General features: G+C 41.1%; 1 protein-coding gene across 3 annotated transcripts in view; it reads right to left on the bottom strand.

Moving 5' to 3' along the window:
• Positions 1 to 264: 264 nt before the first annotated feature.
• Positions 265 to 21,671, bottom strand: part of COP1 (COP1 E3 ubiquitin ligase) — a 109,465-nt gene continuing 88,058 nt past the window's right edge. For all 3 annotated transcript variants that reach the window (XM_081865155.1, XM_081865154.1, XM_081865156.1), the window contains exons 17-20: positions 20,941 to 21,065; positions 20,013 to 20,173; positions 3,353 to 3,397; positions 265 to 1,375 (exon numbers count right to left, since the gene is read on the bottom strand). In XM_081865155.1, coding sequence (XP_081721281.1) covers positions 1,358 to 1,375; positions 3,353 to 3,397; positions 20,013 to 20,173; positions 20,941 to 21,065 — 349 coding nt within the window. In that variant the 3' untranslated portion in view covers positions 265 to 1,357. The remainder of the gene's footprint in view (positions 1,376 to 3,352; positions 3,398 to 20,012; positions 20,174 to 20,940; positions 21,066 to 21,671) is intronic.

The raw sequence follows: 21,671 nt of genomic DNA, 5'->3' as shown, positions 1-21,671 counted from the left end.
GTGTGTGTGTGTGTGTGTGTGTGTGTATGTGTGTGTGTGTGTGCTTACATGAAAAAGATTGTTTGGAAAAATCTGCTACCCAATTAACTGAAATCACCCTTTAAATTTTTTGTTTCTGATTAAGCCAACTATTTAATTACTTCAACTATAAAACAATGTAGCCCTATTTTTTAGGGGTGTGAAGTCTTCTGAAATGCCACACACCCCCACCCTCCCCAAACAAACAAGCCTTCATTTTTTTTGGCTGACAAATTAACAATATGGAACATTTGAAATCACAGTTTATTTCCCCATTCTCTTCACTTGTACAATTAAGTGTATGCATGGTTATTAAAAAATAAGGCTACCATAGCCTGTCCCCAAAATATATTACAACATTCAAAATGCTTGGCTTCTACAAGTGACACAAATGGGGGATGTGGTGTTTAGTGGCAGGGAGGGGTTGAACAAACTGGACTGTATGTGGACAGGCTTTGTGGCCTTTCACCACCAGTTAAAGAATTTCAATATAATTCAGATCAGAAGGGACAGAAAGTCATTATTGACAGTTTGGTGGCCTGTCAAGGAGATAATGGTGTCAACTCTGCTCCCAAGCAACACATGCCCACTTCACTGATGGCACCCTGACATAGCTGGCAGTCCAGAGAAGTGGCCATGCAGCAGGACTGAGCTGCTTGCGTGGCCTTAGAAGTGGTCCCCTCACATCAGGATAGAGGAATTAATGTTTGTTCAACAGACTGCTCTGGTAGGCTTCAGCATTTGAAAAAGTAAACTTGCCCGAACTCATAAGTCATTTAAAAAAAAAAAAAAAAGCAACTAAACAAATTTTACTTGATGGCCTCAAATAGAAAGACACATGTCAGGATAACAGATGTTTCCCCGCTTCGTGGGAATGGAGAGTGGAGGAGAAGAGAAAAAAGGACAGACGTGGTGATCTAGAAGGTGGCTCCAAAGCACAGCCCTTGAAAAAATCCTGGTACAAGGGCAAACCTGTCACAATGTCTATCATCAGAGGGCCATATGCTTCTATGTGTGGCAAAATGAACTTTGACTATTCAATTTTCAGCATCCACTTTTATTTAAAATAATCCACGTCTCCCTCCCCCATCATAAAAATTAGACAAGCAATAGAACCAGCAGCAGCAAAGTCTGTGGAGTTAATGTTGGTGGTACTGAATTCCCAGGTGCTTCCCAGATTCCCACAGTGTCCTAAGAGTGTCCCATACGTGAAAACACCCCCCCCCCAAAATGTGATCACTCTGAGAAGGAAGAGCAGGTTAGCTTCGGTTTTGTGCCCCACTGAGAATCCCCGATGAAAGCAGGATCAAGTATTCAAAGCCTTGAGAGAGAACATCTTTCATACTAGCTCCAGTACCTGGTTAAAAGAAAAGCAGAAAACAACTAATAAGGGAAAAGCAGACACCATTTTATTTCCTTATTCACAAACAACCTTCTAGCTTAGGGCCATATTTGAGGTGGTGCAAGCAACCATATTTGTTGCTTACATGGCTGCATGCATTAAGTGGGAGGCAGGAAGAAAATCAATTTTTATTAACAAGACACAGATAACATGGATGAACAGAGGTAGATCCCCATACCACATGACTATTCACCCAAACTTCTCTTTCCCCTAGCCTAGCTCCCGATACCACAAGTGAGATAGGCTAGAAGAAAAAGAGTCTGAAGCAATGAAGTGAGGTCTGTTGGCTCATTTCCTTGTTTCATGAATCCCCATTGCACATGAATCCCCATCCTGTTTTATTGAGGAATAGAAAAGAGACAAAGGTGGCTCCTTGTGTAATGTGGCCCTTGAAAGTGGTCTGGTCCAGGGGTCTCCAAGCTTTCCTTGCCTTGGGCCGGTGTCTCCAGCGACAATTGCGCGACGGGCCATAGGAAAGGGGAGCACAGGCCCATATGCGTGCACACACACACTATTTCCGGAGCACTTCCGGGTCGGAGGAGCACCGGAAACAGCTTGTGCGCATGTGCATGGGCCTCCTCTGACCTGGATGTGCACCGGAAATAGCGTTTGGCGCACACGCTGCACATGCGCAAACGCTATTTCTGGTGCACATCTGGGTCAGAGGAGGCCTGTGCACATGCGCACAAGCTGTTTCCAGTGTTCCTCCGACCTGGAAGTGGGTCCCCCCGCCGCACCGGTATGAGCAGGTGGCGGGAGTCACTGCATGCCGGATAAACGAGTCCCTCGGGCCTTATCCGGCCCCCGGGCCATTGGTTGGTGATCCCTGGTCTAGTCCTTTTCATTCTCATGTCATTTAGTACTGCAATCCATGAAGGTATTGCTTAAGGAACCTTTGGCACAAGGTAGAGAGTGTTTCTAAGTACAAAATGCACATAGGGTAGAATGTTACAATTTCAGTCTTTCAAAGGTTCCTTTTAAAGAATGTTAGAAATGATAGGTGGTAAGCTCACAACCAATTCTCCCACCAGTATCTGTACTGACTTCAGGCTTAATATAATTACTACAAACCAGCAAGTTGAAGGTGGCTAACCATCTCCCAGTACAGATTTGCACAGCAAATATGTGACAGCCTTGTGGACTCTAAAGGGAGAAACTCAAAGAAGAATCATTTAAATGGTGCTTAATAATAAGAAAAAGGGAACACTTAAAGCAACCCCATTCAAGGTTGTTTTCAAGCTCTGAGCTTCTTTTCCAAAGCTACTTTAGGGATTTGTAGCTGGCCAGAAGAAAGACAGATTATCAGCAGGGAAATACCCTAGCTTTTAGCTCTATTTCCTTTTAGTGTTATAATTTACCTAGCTAACCAGCTCAATTATTCAAATTATCTAGATGCACTGTAACAGAGATGGAGTCAGCTTCTGATTTTTTGTTTCCGATTTAAATGAAAGAGGAAAGAAAAGAGATCGAACAAGTCCAGAAAGGGCACAAGAGTGCTCACCAAGGCAATGGGATGCCAAGGTTCAAAGTACTGCTGGCTGAGTGAGATCATCATTTTCTTAGATGGACTGGGAGTATCTAGAACATTTCCAGAACTCTAAGCTCCAGAGTTCTTAGCTGTGTTGGTGCAGCATTCTTCATGTGCAACTTGCACAGAGACCATAAAAAAAATGGAACAGTCTTCTCATGTTTCATTGCCTTCCAGAGAGGCCCTAAATGGCCTTCTGGACACTGTTACACTCCTCACCTTTTCATTATTTGGGCATATTTGATCTCCAAGCTCACTCTATTCCCACACCCCTAGCCTACAGCAGATGCAAATAAATCACTTCACATTATAAACACTTGGGAGTAAGGAGGATATCCAGGAATGGACTTTTCCAATTTTCAGTTACCTTGTTGCTACTAATTGAGTGGCATAGACTAACTTACCTTAATTGTACCCTGACTGTTAGCAGCAATCAGCACATTGGACTCCTGCAAAACAAGAAAAGTCATCAGGGTTATGCTGCAGGCACTAGGAAGGGGACGTGACTGCTTAAATCACTTTTGATTTTGCAATTCCAACTTTAAGGAAAAGTTGATATTTGACTTATCTTTTAAAAACCCTGCACCTGAAAAAGTTAGGAAACCATTTAGAGAAAAGCAGAATGTATTTCCAAGTAACATACAAATATGAAATCACATCCAGATCTGTTTGCGTGGGAGCTAAACAATAAATACAAACTTTACTTTGTTTTTTAGCCACTAGTACAAAAGGTTCCATGATCACTGCAGATGGTGACAGCAGTCACAAAATTTTGGGAGAAAAGCAATGACAAACCTAGACAGCATCTTAAAAAGCAGAGACATCACCTTGCCGACAAAGGTCCATATAGTTAAAGCTATGGTTTTCCCAGTAGTAATGTATGGAAGTGAGAGCTGGAGCATAAAGAAAGCTGATTGCCAAAGAATTGATGCTTTTTAATTATGGTGCTGGAGGAGAGTCCCATGGACTGCAAGCTAATCAAACCTCTCCATTCTTAAGGTAATCAGCCCTGAGTGCTCACTGGAAGGACAGATCCTGAAGCTGAGGCTCCAATACTTTGGCCACCTCATGAGAAGAGAAGACTCCCTGGAAAAGACCCTGATGTTGGGAAAGATGGAGGGCACAAGGAGAAGGGGACAACAGAGGACGAGATGGTTGGACAGTGTTCTTGAAGCTACCAGCATGAGTTTGAGCAAACTGCGGGAGGCAGTGGAAGACAGGAGTGCCTGGTGTGCTCTGGTCCAGGGGGTCACGAAGAGTCAGACACAACTAAACGACTAAACAACAACAACAACAGGTCTCAGGTGCCTTGTCTAAGCTCACCAATGGCCAGACATAAAGAGATGCTTTCAAAATGATGTTTGTTGGATTGAGTCTGTCACCTGAACCTGGGCTCATCATTCAGTCAAGAACAAATGTTGGTTACATCTCGAAGCTAAGAAGGACACAACCACAATTTCATCTTTCATTCAATTGAGAAACCTTTGGCTTCCACTTTTAGATTTCTCAAAAGTCTAGCTCAACTTCACCTTCCTATTATATTATATTCTAGCCTAGGCATATCATGAATTTAATTTGTAGTTAGGCGCAAGATCTCTTGTCATATCAAACACTACAAATTTCCCTCTCCTCCTCTTTCTACTCTTTCTACTTATGCCTGGCATACTCTTTTTGAACGTATTTGTCACTTTCCCCCTCTTTCTTTAGAAATGGCTCAAAACATGTCTGCTTTTCCTTCTAAAGCTTATCTTTTGTAAAACATCCCTGCCTAATCGCATTAAAGCGATTCTTGTACACCACAAACAACCAGATGAGTGGCTCTGAACTGATGTTAGGAGCTTCAAGAAATAGTGAACTGACTGATGTAAATTCCTTTAATCCAAGCTTCTAACAAAGCTATGTTGGACCAGTTTGAATACGTGTGTGTGTGTGTGTGTGTGTGTGTGTGTAAGTGTAATAATTCAGTCCACAAGGATGACTCTTTTCAGACATTCCTTCTTGGCCTATGAGCTAAAAATAAAAATAAATCACAGCTTTGTAAATTTTCCAAATTCTAAGATCAGTGTTGTCCACACGAGTAAGATGGATATCGCAACTTCTGCTTTTTGAATTAGATATTGATTTAGAGGACATTTTAATGTTCCATAACATTAGAATGTGATATGATGGTTTAATAATATTCAGTTTTTAAAATTTCTAGCATTTATATCCCTCCTGTAGATTGGCAATATATATGTGTATATGTGCCTTATAAACTGTAAAATATTATAGAATAGTAAAGTTATGGGGAAATATTAAAAGAAGTAGACAATTAAAAAAGCAGTACCCTGAAAGCCCAACTGTGATAAAAAGTTTCACTGCTTATCTAAAAACAAACAATGATAGGGTCAGACATACTTCTGTAACTTAGGGTTGCCATATTTTGAAGAGGAAAAAAGAGCACACATTTGCCGACTTCTACTTTTAGCTATGGATCGCTATGATGACTCTACCCATGAAAAAGAAGACGTGTCTTGGAAAAGGAGGACATCTCACCCCCCTTTTTACAAGGCAAAGGGAAGGGGCTATCCCTCTTACCTCTGCAATGTGATAACTTCATTTCGGTTCGGAAATTTGCTTTCTAGGCTGTAGAAACACACCTCAGTCATGTAAATAATATTCTTGTAATATTTGTGAATATTCTCCTTTTCCCTTCTCTCATAATAAACAATATTCTCTTGTATAACCCTCTCTTCTCAGAAAACCTGGAATTTTTCTACCCTTAATTCACTAAACCTGCCCCCAGAACTTCTCCTGTCAAGGCTTTGCACAAGACTTTACCAACAGCATTTCTTCCATGTGTTTTATTTTTTACTCCTACAGATTCTCCAACCAGTCAGATGGGTGGGGTACAAATTACTACTACTACTACTAATTTGTTTCCCCTAATTTTTCTTTAAGAACACTCCTCATTCTATCACTTGGCCCTCTTGTCTCAGTTTATCCCTCTGTGAAATCTATAGCTGCTGTTCATCATCTCATTCCTTTCTGTTATTCCTTTAAGCTAGGTGTGGGAACCTTTGGCCTTGCAGATGTTGTTGAACTACACTCCCCATCATCACAGGCCATGCCTGCTGAGGTTGATGGGAGCTATAGTTCTTCTGGGGGGCCAACCAACATACTGTCCTCTCTCAACTTCTTTCTGAAATTCTCAAATGTATTGTTGCTTCTTAAAAACTCTAACTCTCTTTTTGACCCTTTTTAGAGCCCTACTAGGTGTTGTGTAGGGGATTAGTGAATAAGAGCCCCACTTTTAAGATGTTCAAAAGGGGTCACTGATCAATTCTTGCCATGTAATTATCTTAATCTGAACTATCCTCACCCTGAAGATGCCTTCTGCCTTCTGGGTTAAGTTTAAAAGTTGGAGATGCTATTCATGAATTTCCTGAGTCATGCCTAGTTTGGTTCTCAGGTCTCATGCATGCAGCAATGAATACAAAACAAAAGCAGGGTGCCCTTGACCCAAGAACAGTTTTCAGCATGTCTGAAAGCATCACATTTCAAAAGCATGAAATGACTCACATTTGAGATTATATTGCTGTTTTCATTAGCTGTCAAGTTCTTTAGTTTTTCTTACCTGCTGACATCATTTTTAGAATCTCAACGAGACCTGTGGAACTGATCCTGAGTTTTCCAAATGAAGCATTCAATTTGTTACCAAGCCCTGTTTGCCCAGCAGAAACTCTCAGTTGTTCCCACATCTCTTTTTATTCCCCTGAATATTGCATCTAAAAGGTAAAGGCAAAGGTACCCCTGCCCGTACGGGCCAGTCTTGCCAGACTCTAGGGTTGTGCGCTCATCTCACTCTATAGGCCAGGAGCCAGCGCTGTCCGCAGACACTTCCGGGTCACGTGGCCAGCGTGACAAGCTGCATCTGGCGAGCCAGCACCAGCGCAGCACACGGAAACGCCGTTTACCTTCCCGCACTTAAGAGTGCTTTCGAACTGTTAGGTGGGCAGGAGCTGGGACTGAACGACGGGAATGCACCCCGCCGCAGGGATTCGAACCGCCGACCATGCGATCGGCAAGTCCTAGGCGCTGAGGTTTTACCCACAGCGCCACCCGCTTCCCAATATTGCATCTACCCATGTGTTAAAATGCAACCTTTCATTCTAGCTGCCAAGCCTTATTGATTTTTTTAAAAAGAAAAACCAGCTACTGTTTTGTGCAAGTTATAAAATAGTACTGAAAGCATTCAAATTGCCTCTATAAATAGGCAGCATTTCAACATTCATACTCATGCCCCTGAGTAAATGGCTGCCATTTCCCCCAGTGGGAATGCAGCCACAGACTGCTCTCAGGAAAAGAGCAAAGCATTAGCAAAACAGGAGCCCTATCTATAATGCCTATCAACACTGGAACCTGCTGACAGGCAAAAAAATTGTTGAAGTTCAGAACAGAGAACCAAATGGTAGAAACACCATATATTCAGGTAGAACAACTGTTTTAAGCTTTTTAAAATCTGCTTAAAAGCATTCATCCACTTATTGTACAAATGGACCACTCTCTCCAGAAAAATAATAAAAGGATTTTTATTGTGTACAACAAGGACTAAAATCCCTAATGGAGTTGGCAGTAATATCACATAGCCTATCACTAAAGGAGAAACCATTATGTTCCACAGAAGTGATGTTACCATGCTGTGGGGAGTGATTAGAGGGCGTTCTTTGTTGCAATGCATGCTGTTTGAGCATTAGTGAATAATTGAAGGTATCAACCTATAGTACAATAATTCTCTTTTGGATGAGTTGCATAAGGGAAATGAAATAAAGACACTTCTTCCTTAAGGAGATGGAATGGTTGAGATAGTTACCGAGCGAAAATTCTAAGTCTGATGGCCACAGGATTTCAAGACTAGTCTTTTCAATTCAAGGTAATGGAGAGTAAGGGTAATTCTATTTATGAAAATGCACAATTAAAATAATTGTGGGAAATGCCTAGTGTTTCAGTTAGTGAATCAGATGAAGGGATAATCTCCATATATATCCTCTGGAAATACTCTTGCGAGCCCCACCACTGATATATTTCACCTTGGGGTAAATGAGATGGCCACAATTCCCTCGTCTGCTGATCTGTGGCTCCCAAATATTCCTTAACTACCTGACGGAGGCCCCTCTACATGGCTGAAATTCACAACATGGCTTCTGGATTCCCTGATGAAATACACTGTAATAATTTGAAGCATTGTTTTTACTGATTGGATAGTTAATTAGATGTGCACATATAACTGATTTATTGACATGATGAGACTGAAATTTAATAATGTGAAGTATTAATGCCAAGGTTAACTCAATTGAGAACCTGCACCATCATCCTCATTATTGGATGGAACATCAATTGGAACGAAGGCAACCAAGCTAAAGAGGAATTAGAGGAGACAGTAAAGGGCATGCATTGACACCATCTGCCTATTCTTCCCACACACTTGGTGACACTAACGCAAATGGTACCAGGGCAGACTGGAACTTAGTTAAAATAAAATCAATTCCCAATGGCGGCAGCTAACATGCCATAAAATGCACAGACAAGGAGACAAGTCTTCGACTGGTACCATAACATTGAAAGCATTGGTGTCAGATATGCTTCCAGTGGGAGGCCCTCAACAAAGATGAATATAGATTTGCAATTTAGGGGGGGGGGGACACCTAAGCAACTGGAGTCTGAAAGAAGCTGTGCATTTACTACCTTGTTTAGAAGCCTGTAACATCCATTAGATTTAGTATAATTATCAATAACTGTTTCCTGAAAGAACACTACCTCTTGATACATCCTTTGTTTTATCCACTTTCGTTCTGTTAAATAAAACTTTCTTATTTGTTCAGCTTCTGCCTGAGTCTCCAAGTATCTATGAGTTCCTTCACACAAAATCCAAAAGATAACCTATGCTTGTTATTATAGAGTGTTATACAGTGGTGCCTCTCCGTTCCGTGAGGCTCTTCGTCTAGCGGTTTTTTCGTCTTGCGAAGCAAGCCCATTGACAACTTAGCGGATTAGCGCTATTAGCGGTTTAGCGGCTTTTAGCGGATCAGCTGTTAAGCGGCTTATCAGCGGATCAGCTGATAAGCGGCTTAGGAAAAGGGGGGGAGGGGAAAAAACTCGCAGGAACTCGCAAGACATTTTGTCTTGCGAAGCAAGCCCATAGGGAAATTTGTTTTGCGAAGCGCCTCCAAAACGGAAAACCCTTTCGTCTAGCGGGTTTTCCGTCTTGCGAGGCGTTCGTCTTGCGGGGCACCACTGTATGTAGTTGGGATCTGCCGCAATTGGTTTACAGCGGTGGCATCCGCTGCCATATGCCATGAGATTAAATATCCCCTCCCATTCATGAGGCAAGGATGTTTCTTGATTGGAAGGGGAAATGACACTTTCCCCACTATCCAGCCCATAGATAGGAAACATTCTGGTCCTGGGCTACAAGCAACTCCAAACCTGAGTCCTCTAATGATGTATAGCTTCCTGCTTTGGGAATGCTCTTCCCAAGGGACATGGCTGGCACTCATTCTCTGTTTTAGGTGCCAGGCAAAAGCATTTTACCCAAGGCCATCAGTCCTTAATTGGGAGGGTAACTTGCTATGTCTGGGGCCTCTTTTGTACACTTCCTTTTTAACTGGATGGATACACACACACTTTGGATGTGCACTTTAGGTCTTTTGTACTGCTGTTTTTTACACTGGGTTTTAATGTTTCATGCCATTTAGATTTGCATTCTGTAAGTTGCTCAGAGGTACTTTGATCTAGGTACTGATGACATGCTACATATTTTGTTGCAAGTTACATTTGTTATAATTTAATACAGTAGAAACTTCAAGGAACCATGTAAAGAGGATGCTCAGAGTTAGAAAATCTGGGGATTTAGTTAAAGTTTTCTGACTATTCCAGACTATTAGCTGAAATACTATAAGCATTCTGTAGAAAGAAATAGGAAAGTCATGCCACTATGATGATGATGGCATTTTAAAAAGCTAAAACCAGCTATACTTAGCCCTTCGCATAAGAAGAGCAATGTCTGCATGGTTCTATTCTGCTGTCCTCAATGCCAACTCATCACTGCAGACCAGGCTGTAACAATGCCTTTTAGCACCAGGGATTGTGCACAGATTTTAAATATACATAAAGGGGGACAATCTGGATCAGCTGGCTCTGCAAAACTAGGCAGAATCCTTCATTTTACTCAAGGAAGGCTGAAAGTGTAGACAAAAGACATTTTGTTAGCCCATGTTGGAGGTGTGTTCAGCTTCCAATTTTACAAAGAGCCATTATTAAGAGACCCTTTATTACATCCCCCTTTGCAGTCCAAGCTCCTGGCTACATTACATCTTAAATTAAACACATGTTAATGCATATAAATAAAGAAACAAAAGGAAAATTAATTAAAAAGGCAGGTTTAATCTAGGTCAGAATTATTGTTAGCTCATGCAGAAATTTTATTTTTAAAGAACACACAGAGTGCAGGTCATTTAAGGGCTTCTGCAATTAAGTTAATTTAGGGAAAGCTTGTTTAATGCGGGACGCGGGTGGCGCTGTGGGTTAAACCACAGAGCCTAGGACTTGCCGATCAGAAGATCAGTGGTTCGAATCCCCGTGACGGGGTGAGCTCCCGTTGCTCGGTCCCTGCTCCTGCCAACCTAGCAGTTTGAAAGCACATCAAAGTACAAGTAGATAAATAGGCGGGAAGGTAAACGGTGTTTCCGTGCGCTACTCTGGTTCACCAGAAGCAGCTTAATCATGCTGGCCACATGACCCGGAAGCTGTCTGTGGACAAACGCCGGCTCCCTTGGCCTATAAAGTGAGAAGAGCACCGCAACCCCAGAGTTGGTCACGACTGGACCTAATGGTCAGGGGTCCCTTTACCTTTACTGTTTAATGCAGCTTTCTTCTGCTTTGTTGTTCTTGAGCAGGGGTCAGCAACCTTTTTCAGCCATGGGCTGGTCCACTGTCCCTCAGACCTTGTGGGGGGCCACACTATATTTTTTTGGGGGGGGGGGGTGAATGAACAAATTCCTATGCCCCACAAATAACCCAGAGATGCATTTTAAATAAAAGGGCACATTCCACTCATGTAAAAACAAGCTGATATCCAGACCATCTGCTGGCCGGATTTAGAAGGCAACTGGGCCGGATCCGGGCCCCATGCCTTAGGTTGCCTACCCCTGTTCTTGAGTAACTTCTAACTGAACACTAACTTGAAACTGCCCATCACACAGAATCCAAGTTGGATTCAAGAGAAATGTTATTCCTGGTTACAACAAAATGTTGTAGTGTAGGGTCTGCGTCTTCAGGATACTCCATTTCTCCTCTTTCGTGCTTTCCCTTCCCTATCCTTAAGGGTCAGTCAGAATTCTGTGTCCACTGAGCATGCTCAGTCTGCACTGGGCTGTTTTGGGACCCTTCCACTTTAGGAATCTTTCTTCTAATCTTTTTTGTACTTTTGTAAACCTTGAGGTTCTCCAAGTCTGCTGACATCTCCTTGTGTGTGGATGCTGCTGCCACTTTGATTACACAAGGACCAGCACTTGGGAGAATGGGTTTGCTAATATAATTAGAAATACAGATTCCTACTGTTAGGGGGGAAAGCAGAATTCCATGCACAGTTCTGTGACCTCGTCTCAGGGGAGTCATGCAGCTTCAATTATGAATCTACCTTATAATTTTGATTTATTGCTTGAACTACGCTCAGCATCAACAGAACTGGTAACAGCTTATTACTATTACTTAACAATGCCATGGGTAATGGATTAAATAATATAATACCAAAGCCATAATAGTACAGGAGGAGGAGGAAGGGGACTTCAGGGATACCATACAACAGCAGGGAGAAATTTGGGGGTTGTTACAAGTGTTCTGTAAGAACTAAGAACTCTCTGTCACACTGCTAATGGCTTAAAAGCCAGCAGTGAGGATCAAAAACATGACCCGATGTTGCTGGAATTCTAAGAGAAATTTTGGAATCTATGTTAAAAAACCCTGTGTGTTTTGAACATTGCTCACTTGATATTATAAGATACATGAATCAACCCCATGTATTTTAGAAGAGAGATGGTGCCCAACACACACCCACACCCACATATGATGAAGATGATGTTTATTTATCTCCCACCTTTCCCCCTGGCTGGGACCTTTCATCAATTAAACCATGATATCTGACACTAGCACTTTCATCTAACAGAATTTTTCCAAAGGCTATAGGCATTGTAATTATTTCTTTTTCTTCTACTTACGTTTCTTATTCCTTTATCCTGCTAACTGTGCCTCGACAGGTTGCATTGCAGTGGCAATATTGTAAAACACAACACTGATTCTTTCCCCAACCCCTCAATATCAACAGATAAACAGGAAAGCATGCCTACTCATGGGACAGCTCAGTAGGACACATGCCATATGGAGAAGCACATGGAAGCTTTTAGAGATGTCATTTCTCAACACTGCCAAGTAAAAATAGCTTGACAACATGAGACACTGAGTGAGGTTGCCTCATGATTTTCAGTAATGAAAATAGGGAAAATATCTCTTTTCAGTGTTCTGGGATGAGTGCATCTTCACACCAAATTTGCAGGACAAGGCGAATTAAGTGTCCTATGGGAATGAAAGAAACTTACTGGAAAGCATGTCCTCTCACAAATAGCCCTGGACAAGCAAGTCTAGATCTGAATTTTTTTATTTTGTGGATTCCGGGACTGTGGGAACCACCTCTCTTTAATGGCATAATTAACTGCTTCCAAGACCCATCCAGATACTTTAAGCAACCAAGGTGGGCAAGCGTCAAACATACAGCAGGTATCTCCTTACCCACAAGCTCCAACTCAGGGAAAGCTTTTCTACCTTCAGATCATCAGCATCCTGTCCTGTACACACCACCAGGATGGATGGGAATGTGTATCTGACTAATGGACTGGGCCAATTATAATCTAAGGCATACAAAGCAGACCTTTAAAGCATATACACTGGTACCTTGTGCTACGTACTTAATCCATTCAGGAAACTGCATGAGACATGCTTTCGCTAATGGCGCCTCCCGCTGACGCCGCGCTGCTGTAGCACGACTTCCGCTCACATCCCGGGGCAAAGGTCGCAACGAGGGGCATCTACTTCCGGGTTAGTGGAGCGCGTAACCTGCAGCATTCGTAAGAGGGGTGGTACGTAACACAAGGTACCACTGTACCCATCTGCAAAGAATTCTGGGGACTGTAACTGTAGCTTATTGAGGGTACTAGGAACTCTAGGTCTGTGAGGGTTAAATTACAGTTCCCAGAATTCTTTGGTGGGTGGGTGTATGCTTTGAATTTGCTTTAATGGTTATCACAGGGAAGTCATGAAATCTTAAGCCATACCTGACAAGGAAGACATGACCTCGATGCTAAGGTCTTCCAAAACAATGGTGTCATCAATGCCACCTCTGAGACTTCCTTGTAGACCATAACCTGGATAACCTCATAATTTGAGTAATTGCTCTAACCTTTTCTGAAAATCAAATTCTCTTTGCATTTTTCAAGGATTTATTTGACCCCATAAAATTTCTGGTTATACTGCATGCTTCATTGTACCTAGCGCATTCCACTTGTCATAATTCAAGCTCTTCCTCTTTGCTTTTAGTAGTTTTCCCAATAAACCATGGAATCCTACACCATTATGACCTTTTCATCCAATATCCATGGCATTTTAGACTCTCTTCTTACAACTGGGCCCATCTGCAGGAGCGTGATTGGTCATCCCAAGTGAGTGAGGCTCATCTGACAGCAACAAGAAACTGAGGCATCAGTATCATCAGTCTAAAGATTCAGCAGGAGCCTTCTGCTTTAACCTTTAAATGACTGTGAACACTCCCCTGTGCCACCAAGCTTATGAGGGCAATTAAGAAAATATCTTTCTCTGTTTTATTTTATGCTGGTTCTACATATGCATTAATTAATTATTTTGCAAATCACTTTGAGGCTTTTGGGGGGGGGGAGCAACAAATATGTTTAATAAAAAATTAGAATATTTCTGTTTTCACAGAATCATAGAATTGTAGAGTTGGAGGGATCATGGGGATCATCTAGTGACTAGTCCAATCCTCTACAGTGCAGGAATCTTTCATGTGGCTTAAACTGACAACACTGAGATTAAGAATCTCATGCTTTACTGACTAAGCTATTAGAGCGGTACCTCAAGTTACAAACGCCTCAGGTGACAAATGCTTCAGGTTACAAACTCCGCTAACCTGGAAGAGTTTCCTCAAGTTGAGAACTTTGCCCAAGGATGAGAACGGAAATTGTGTGCCGGCGGCATAGCAGCAGCAAGAGGCCCCATTAGCGAAAGCATGCCTCTAGTTAATAACAGTTTTAGGTTAAGAAAGGGCCTCCAGAATGAATTAAGTTCATAACTAGAGATGCCACTGTATTCCTGTTTGTTCCATCATTCTTGTTTGTTGATTTTAAAATTATATTATATTGTTATAAACAGTATTTATGAATATTTCTCATAAATAAACTTTGAATCCTCTGTGCTTACAACTTCTGCAATAGAGCTGGGACAAGAGTACATGATCTTAAGGGCCTGGGCTGAAAGTTTTTTGTGTTTCCATTTTTTGTGGGTAACATTTAATAATACTGTTTATTTGAATTTAGTACTGACCTGCTGCTTTCAAAGAGAGATCCACAAAAGGAACCTCTCCTGCACAAGCCCAATCAATGGAAGAAGCAGAATTGCAATGTTTAGTTACATTGCATATATGTATGTACGTACATACATCCCACACAAAACATACATACACATCCAATGGCATAGAACTGCACCACTGTGAAACTCATAGAACACGCAGAAAGATATGTTTATTTTGATATTGTTGTATCAAACTGTATTTCTGGCATGGTTAGTTTTATTCATACCTTTTTAATATCATCTTGAAGTTTATTTGTTTTTTCATAAATAAGAAGAGCGTAGAGACTCTGTGAATTCATTTCAAGAGAGTTTATACATAAGACATGCCTGATCAATTGTGCCCTGTGACTAATAATTTTCTCTGCTTGACAAAAGCCAATTCAGGAACCCTGTGCTAATTAATACTAGGTAAGCTCTTCCACTTGCCTTGGATAAAAGGCATTTTACATCTTGCATGCTTTCTAAATTTTTCACTCTTTGCACCCCTTTCAGGGTTATTAATTAACAGGAAAATATACTAATAAGATAAATTAAGTGATTTCAGTGGCAGCAGGAGAATGTATTTTACTATCCAGAAGGTGAGTGTGACGCTAGGAGCTGGTTGGCACTACAATTTGGGTCAAAACAGATCTGAGGCACCTGCGACTGACATGGATTATCAATCTGAATTACAGAAAAACAATTTTAACACTAAAGTCTATCAATCGCAATTTGTGTTCAACTAGTGTTTTAATCCAGGTAATTACTATTATAATGATACAATTGCTGATAAGTGGAACACAATGCTCTTGAATCTAGTTTATAAATATATGTCTCAGAAAACGTGTGTGTGTGTGTGTGCGCGTGTGTGTAGTTACAGCTGTAGATGCAAGCGCATATGCGTACCTACATTTGCATATTATTTTCTGAATTGGATGCAAGAAGAAAATCACCTCTCCAGAAATCTCACATTTTAAATTGCTATAAAAACTGAGTGTACTTGCCCTAGATTATAATATATATTTGTAAACGCCAGACAGATACTGTATACACTATATCCCACTGGAAAAATAACATAAGAAGTCAGGTCACAAGCCTTGTTTTCAGAGCTACTAATGTTAAAAAAGGGGTAATTAACAATTGGCAGACTTGGAAGAGACAAACCCTAGCAAGGGGAGACTACAACTAAGATCAATGCCAACATATATCAACCACTATTTGCTCTTAACTTTGGGTACTAAAATAAAGGAGTCAAATATTTAAATTAATTTGTAAATTGTGGAGAGGTGGGTGAAAGTGTGGGAGAAATATGCTACAATCCAATCACAATCTCATGTTCGTACTTAAGGAACAGGAGCTATTACATCTATGATGACCAAATTAACCATCTGGCATGCTTAAAAACATATTTTGTGACACAGGCAATAAATCTGAAAAAGCTGGTTCTACCAAACGAAAAGAAATAGCATGGTTTCACATATCACAAGTGCTGGCAGTTATGCCATTCTGAAAGAACTGCTGTCGGGCTTTGTCTTCCCCAACCCTGCAAAACAACAAAAAACTCAACTATTGCCTATCTATTTCACCACATACAGTCTTGGTTCACTCTACTTTTCAGCCTCCAAATATTTCAAGCCCATTCTCAAATTTAAGTAACAACTTAAATCTCATTTGCCTCTGCCTGACTAGAAAATATCGAAGGTATAATAGTAAGAAAACAAATCATAACAGGAGTGAAAATCAGGACCCAGGAAATCAGGAAAGCTGTTTTCTAGTAATTTTCAAAAAGTGAATGGATGGAACATTAAGCAGTGTCGTACTGCACAGGATAATAAAGGCACCATTATTTTCTCTGAGATAATTTTAAAAAATCCAAAACCAAATCATAAGTTTTGTGGCTGTTCTTCTGCCAATCTCACAAAGTTAAAAGACAATTAAGATGTGGTTGGTTTTGTAATTAAGACTATGCAGAAGTGTGCTGAAGAGTTGTTCTGCAAACTTGACTTCTGAACTCAAGAGAAACATATGGCTGCTAATTGCAATAATACCACACAGACTGAGGAATGGTGGCATGGGACCTTTTCCTAGATCTCCTTTCTGTTAGTGAGAAACAATTTCCTGGACAAGAATCTCTAGAGAGCCCTACCTGTGGTAAGAAGGTAGCAAATGGGAATTGTGATGAGCCTGCTAAAAAAAGATTCAAATGAATTCTAAAACCTGCACTCTGCATAATCACATTATCTAAAGGGCCTTGCAGAAGGACTGAAGTGTCAAAACACTGAAATTTGAGTCGGCAACTGTGCCACTAATAATAACACCATGACAGGCTCATGTTGATCTCAAGAGTGGGACTCCTGAGGTGGTAATAAGGAGTAAAGAGTTGCTACAGTCAGCTGGGCACCTTTTCCAATTATTCACATAAGAAACGGCATCCACTGTGGGGATCTAGAAGGTGATAGGAACTGTACTCTTAATAAGTATTATGTGCAAATACACACTGGCACAATTTGCAATTCTTTTGAGAAACTGTGACATTAAAATTACTTGGCACAAAACATCACTCTTTTTCAGTAGCATGCACTTGCTTGTAACGAATGAGCTTCTTGTCTAACTCTTAACAGGCTAAGCAAGTCTCTTCTGCTGTTTAGGGACAAAACTGAGTGGGAAAGGCAGTCCAAGTGCATATTGGCACTACTGCGAAACAGAAAACTTTTCACTGAAAGCAGACTGCACAGAAGAAATAAAATGCAGTGACCACATGTTCCCCACTAAAATCAAAGGAGCTTAAGAGCAGTTAACTTTAGCTGGATAATATAATATAAATGTAGCAAACACAATACTAATGGCCACAAACATTGATGACAGAATTCTGATTGTCTCAAACATTTTACAAAAATTGTACAGAAATTATAAGCATTTTTCTAAGTAATAAAATTTTAAAGGTGAGATGACATTTCACATATTTAATAAATTAAAGAGTTAACTATCTACTGTATGGTCTAGTGCTACATGCCTTGAAGACATTCAAGTCATCCCCAATTGAAAGGATGAAGAGGTCAGAATAGTTAAAAGCCTCTTGCCTTCTCTGGCATTTTGAGGCCAGTTTCATCAATGAGAGGGATGAGTCTACCATTTCCCTGTGGCTGAATTCTTTCTAAAGTGATTATCCTGGGTAAGATGCAGATTCAGAGTGTGACTTAGAAGTCGACACTTGGGAGGTGACTAAACCTATTTCCCCCAAATTTACAGTAAGTGATCTTGGAACTATACTAACAATGCATTTTAGAATATCCTTTGCCAGCACAGTATGTCAATTAGGGATAGGTGAATCAGTGTCCACCTTTGTTGGTTCCATGCACCTTTTCACATTAATCTGAAATCCCCCTCCCCCAAATTCACAAAATTTACATATATTTATATACACACCTAAACATAGCTTCATCTCAAAATATGCATTTCCAGTGTTTTGACTGAGACGAGAACTGCACTGAACATTTGGGAAGTGTGAAAGTTGATGGATAACTAAGTTCACATCTGCACATTGGTCTGTGAAATGTGATCAGGTCAGTTCATATCAATCATCCCCAATGCCAACTTTCCAACAACAATGAAAGCAACATAGGAAATTGAATTCTGAATCTATTTCGAGCAACAGGTGCTAGGTTTGGAAGCTCCAGGATACGCTAACGGCACACAACCACACAAATGGGGAATGGCACTTCAGCTGCAGTTTCCTAATTTACTTGGATATTCTCACAATGCTGCACAAAGACTACACAATTAATAGTTCTTGATGAAGGCAAACTGATAAGTCTGGCCCCATCAGCAGAAAGCTAGATTTACGAGCTCTTCACAATCCTCTTATACTGCTACTATTTCCTGGCTTCTCTCTGAAAAAGACTAGGTTTTTTGCATAGCTGATTTGCATTCCATTTTCTCCCAACATCCAGAAGCCTCTGGCTTATCTACATAGCATTTCTACTTAGCAAGTCCTTCCCAAGCCAACCTACTTATATACCGAAATGAACACACACAAACAGGCATGAAAAGAAATGGCTTCATTATAACAATACTGGTAGATCGAGACCATGCCTAATCTACATAATCAAACTGTGTATGTGTCCACAAGCAATAGCTTTTTTGCTTTCCTCTAAGTAATTGCGATGACTAGCTTCCAACACTATATCTGAGAAAGTGTCTAATACTGGGGTGGGAGAGCTGAGAAAAATGCCAATATATTTCACATCTGGCAACCTATGTACCACTTTGGTTTTAGATAGTACATGGGTAAAGGTAAAGGTACCCCTGATCATTAAGTCCAGTCGCGGATGACTCTGGGGTTGCACACTCATCTGGCTCTATAGGCCAAGGGAGCTGGTGTTTGTCCACAGACAGTTTCTGGGTCATGTGGCCAGCATGACTAAGCTGCTTGTGGTGAACCAGAGCAGTGTATGGAAACGCCATTTTCCTTCCCACCAGAGCGGTACCTAGTTATCTACTTGCACTTTGACGTGCTTTCGAACTGCTAGGTGGGCAGGAGCTGGGACCGAACAATGGAAGCTCACCCAGTTGCGGGGATTCGAACCACTGACCTTTGGATCGGCAAGCCCTAGGCTCTGTGGTTTAGACCACAGCACCACCCGTGTCCCTTAGTCGAAAAAACCAGGGACAAAATTTTCATGGCCCTCTAGCAGCTATGGTGGCTCTTTTACCAGAAGTAATGTATTTATTGTTAAATATGGAAGTGTATACTTCATTCTGAACAAGCTAACCCACTAACAGTGAGCCAGGGAAATGGGAATAAACAATGAAAAGCAAAACGAAACAATGAACACCATTGACCAAAACAATATTCTCAAAACTAAGCATGAGGCAAAGCTTGCACTCTCACCAAGCTCTAATTATCAACATGCTCCACAGAAGAGGATGTGTTTTGCATGATGAAAGTCCCAAGGATTGAACCCGGGTCCTTTAATTAAGAGAATACCAGACAGGAGGTCTGGAAAAGACCTCAGGGGCAATCAAAGCAAACATCACCTAGGCTAGATGAACCAACATCTTACACAGTGTAAGGCAGCTAAATATTTGCTTGTACAACCAACTTCCACAGGATACACATTGTGGATGACTAATACAGCCTCCACAAAAATGCAGTGAATTTTGCAGCACCAGGAGTTTAGCGTCTTAAGGCAGCCCTGGTGAATGCAGTACCCTCCAGAGGAGGCTACCACAGGACAGGGACACAGCTCATGTTGTTGCAGTAACCCAAATTTTTGTTGCTTCCTTACCCAAAAGGGAATCTTTCACCATCTTTGACACATCTTTACCTTTTTACTCACTGGACCCAGATAAATGACCTGCTAAACCCACACTAAGATACAACAAGAAGGGAAAATGAGCAAAAATGTTTACCCCGTCTGGCAGTGCCCTCCAACACACAGCACTGACAAATTCATTTGTATCATCTTCCTTACGGTCCTTGTCCAGGACGCTTTTGACAGTGTCAAATTTGAAGGTTAGCAGTGTCTTTGAGAGACCCTTGTAGTACAAGTAGAGGGAATTATTTTCACTTCCTGCAATCAAAAGCAAAAATAAAGAAAGAGGAGGCAGATTGGCAATGTGCAAGGATTCCTAAATATTCATTTCAGATAGGTTTTGATGGGGTATATAAGTGTGGGTTGGAGGCTAACTGTTACAGTTAAAGCAGAGAACTCCAAGGTAGAAGGAAGATCACTGCATTGCATAACATTACTTACAACTCGTCGTAGCCAATGCTTGCCACACATAAAATTCAGGTAGTGTAGAAAACAGTGCACGGCAGTGGTTCTGAAGGCTAGTAAGAGTTTTTAACTGTACTGTAGAAACATAAGTACTATATCCAAGATGTCCTATTATCACTATACCACGCAGTGTCGGGACTTCATATAAAGTCTTTTGTGCTCTGGCTCCAGGCACCAGAGTTCAAGAAGAATGGTAACAAACTGAAAAGGATTCAGAAGTAAGCTACAAAAGTGATAAAAGGTCTGGAAGGGACATCCTGTGAGGTAAGACTGAAGGATTTGGCTTATTATTCAGCTACAGCAAAGAGTGGCAAGGGGCAGCTATGCTGACAGCTTTAAAGTATTTTAAAGAATCTCAGAAGAGGGGAGAGATAATCACCCACCATATCCCCCAGTGCTTTAAAAGTTTTCAGTTTTTATAATTGGGGTGTAAGTCACAATGTGCTGTGGCAAATCAGGTGCTTTAATTTCATTGTGCCACACAAGCATGTGCTGGACCCTTCTACAGCTTTGCAGGGAGTACATGTTGGTCCCCTTTGCTGAACAGTTGTTTCACTTACCGCAGGCAATGTAGTCTCCATTGGATGCCAAACCCACAAAATTTTTCTCATTGATGTGACCCTTAAAGGAACGCAGACAGTGTGGCTTTCCTACATTCCAGAGCTTTAGCTGACTGTCTGTTGACCTGAAAAAAAAAGACGTATGAATCACCCGTAAGTCATTAGTTTGCACTATATGTCAAAGTGCTAGGAAGGCCCTCCTAAGAAGACATGGACATTTGTCAGGGCAGGCAAAACCACTGCACACGTGGGTATCCGGGTGTAGCTTGAGCAGTCAAGAAAGCAGATTCTCAACATGATCTCTCAATAGAGTTGAACAAGGAAGACACATTCCACAGAACTGGCCTAGCATATATCCACCAGGGTACACAATGTGCTCTATCTCCTAACCAGCCTAAATCAGGTTTTTAAAATGTAAGTTGGATTTTGGTTTATTTTAAACTTCAGTTATATTAAATGTCACGTTAAAACTAACGTGTCTTAAAATGAAATCTGAGTTCAATGTAATCATGTGAAGTCTATGTGTACACTCCTTTAAAACTGCAACTACACCAAGGTTTTTACTTTTTTTTCTGTAAAAACCCAAAATGAGGAATATACCAAAGTTTTGTGGTCAGTAATTATCAATAAAACATCTCACAACATACTGTGTATTATTGTGACAAATTATGCAAATGTTTGCTATTTCAGTCAACTATGGACAAATGCTCTTACTTCTGGAAAGATAAGGG

The sequence above is a fragment of the Podarcis erhardii genome (assembly GCF_964252035.2).
Source record: "Podarcis erhardii genome assembly, chromosome: 6".
Taxonomy (NCBI): Eukaryota; Metazoa; Chordata; class Lepidosauria; order Squamata; family Lacertidae; genus Podarcis; species Podarcis erhardii.
The sequence above is the reverse complement of the archived record's forward strand: the minus strand, read 5'-3'. Positions and strand labels throughout refer to the sequence as shown.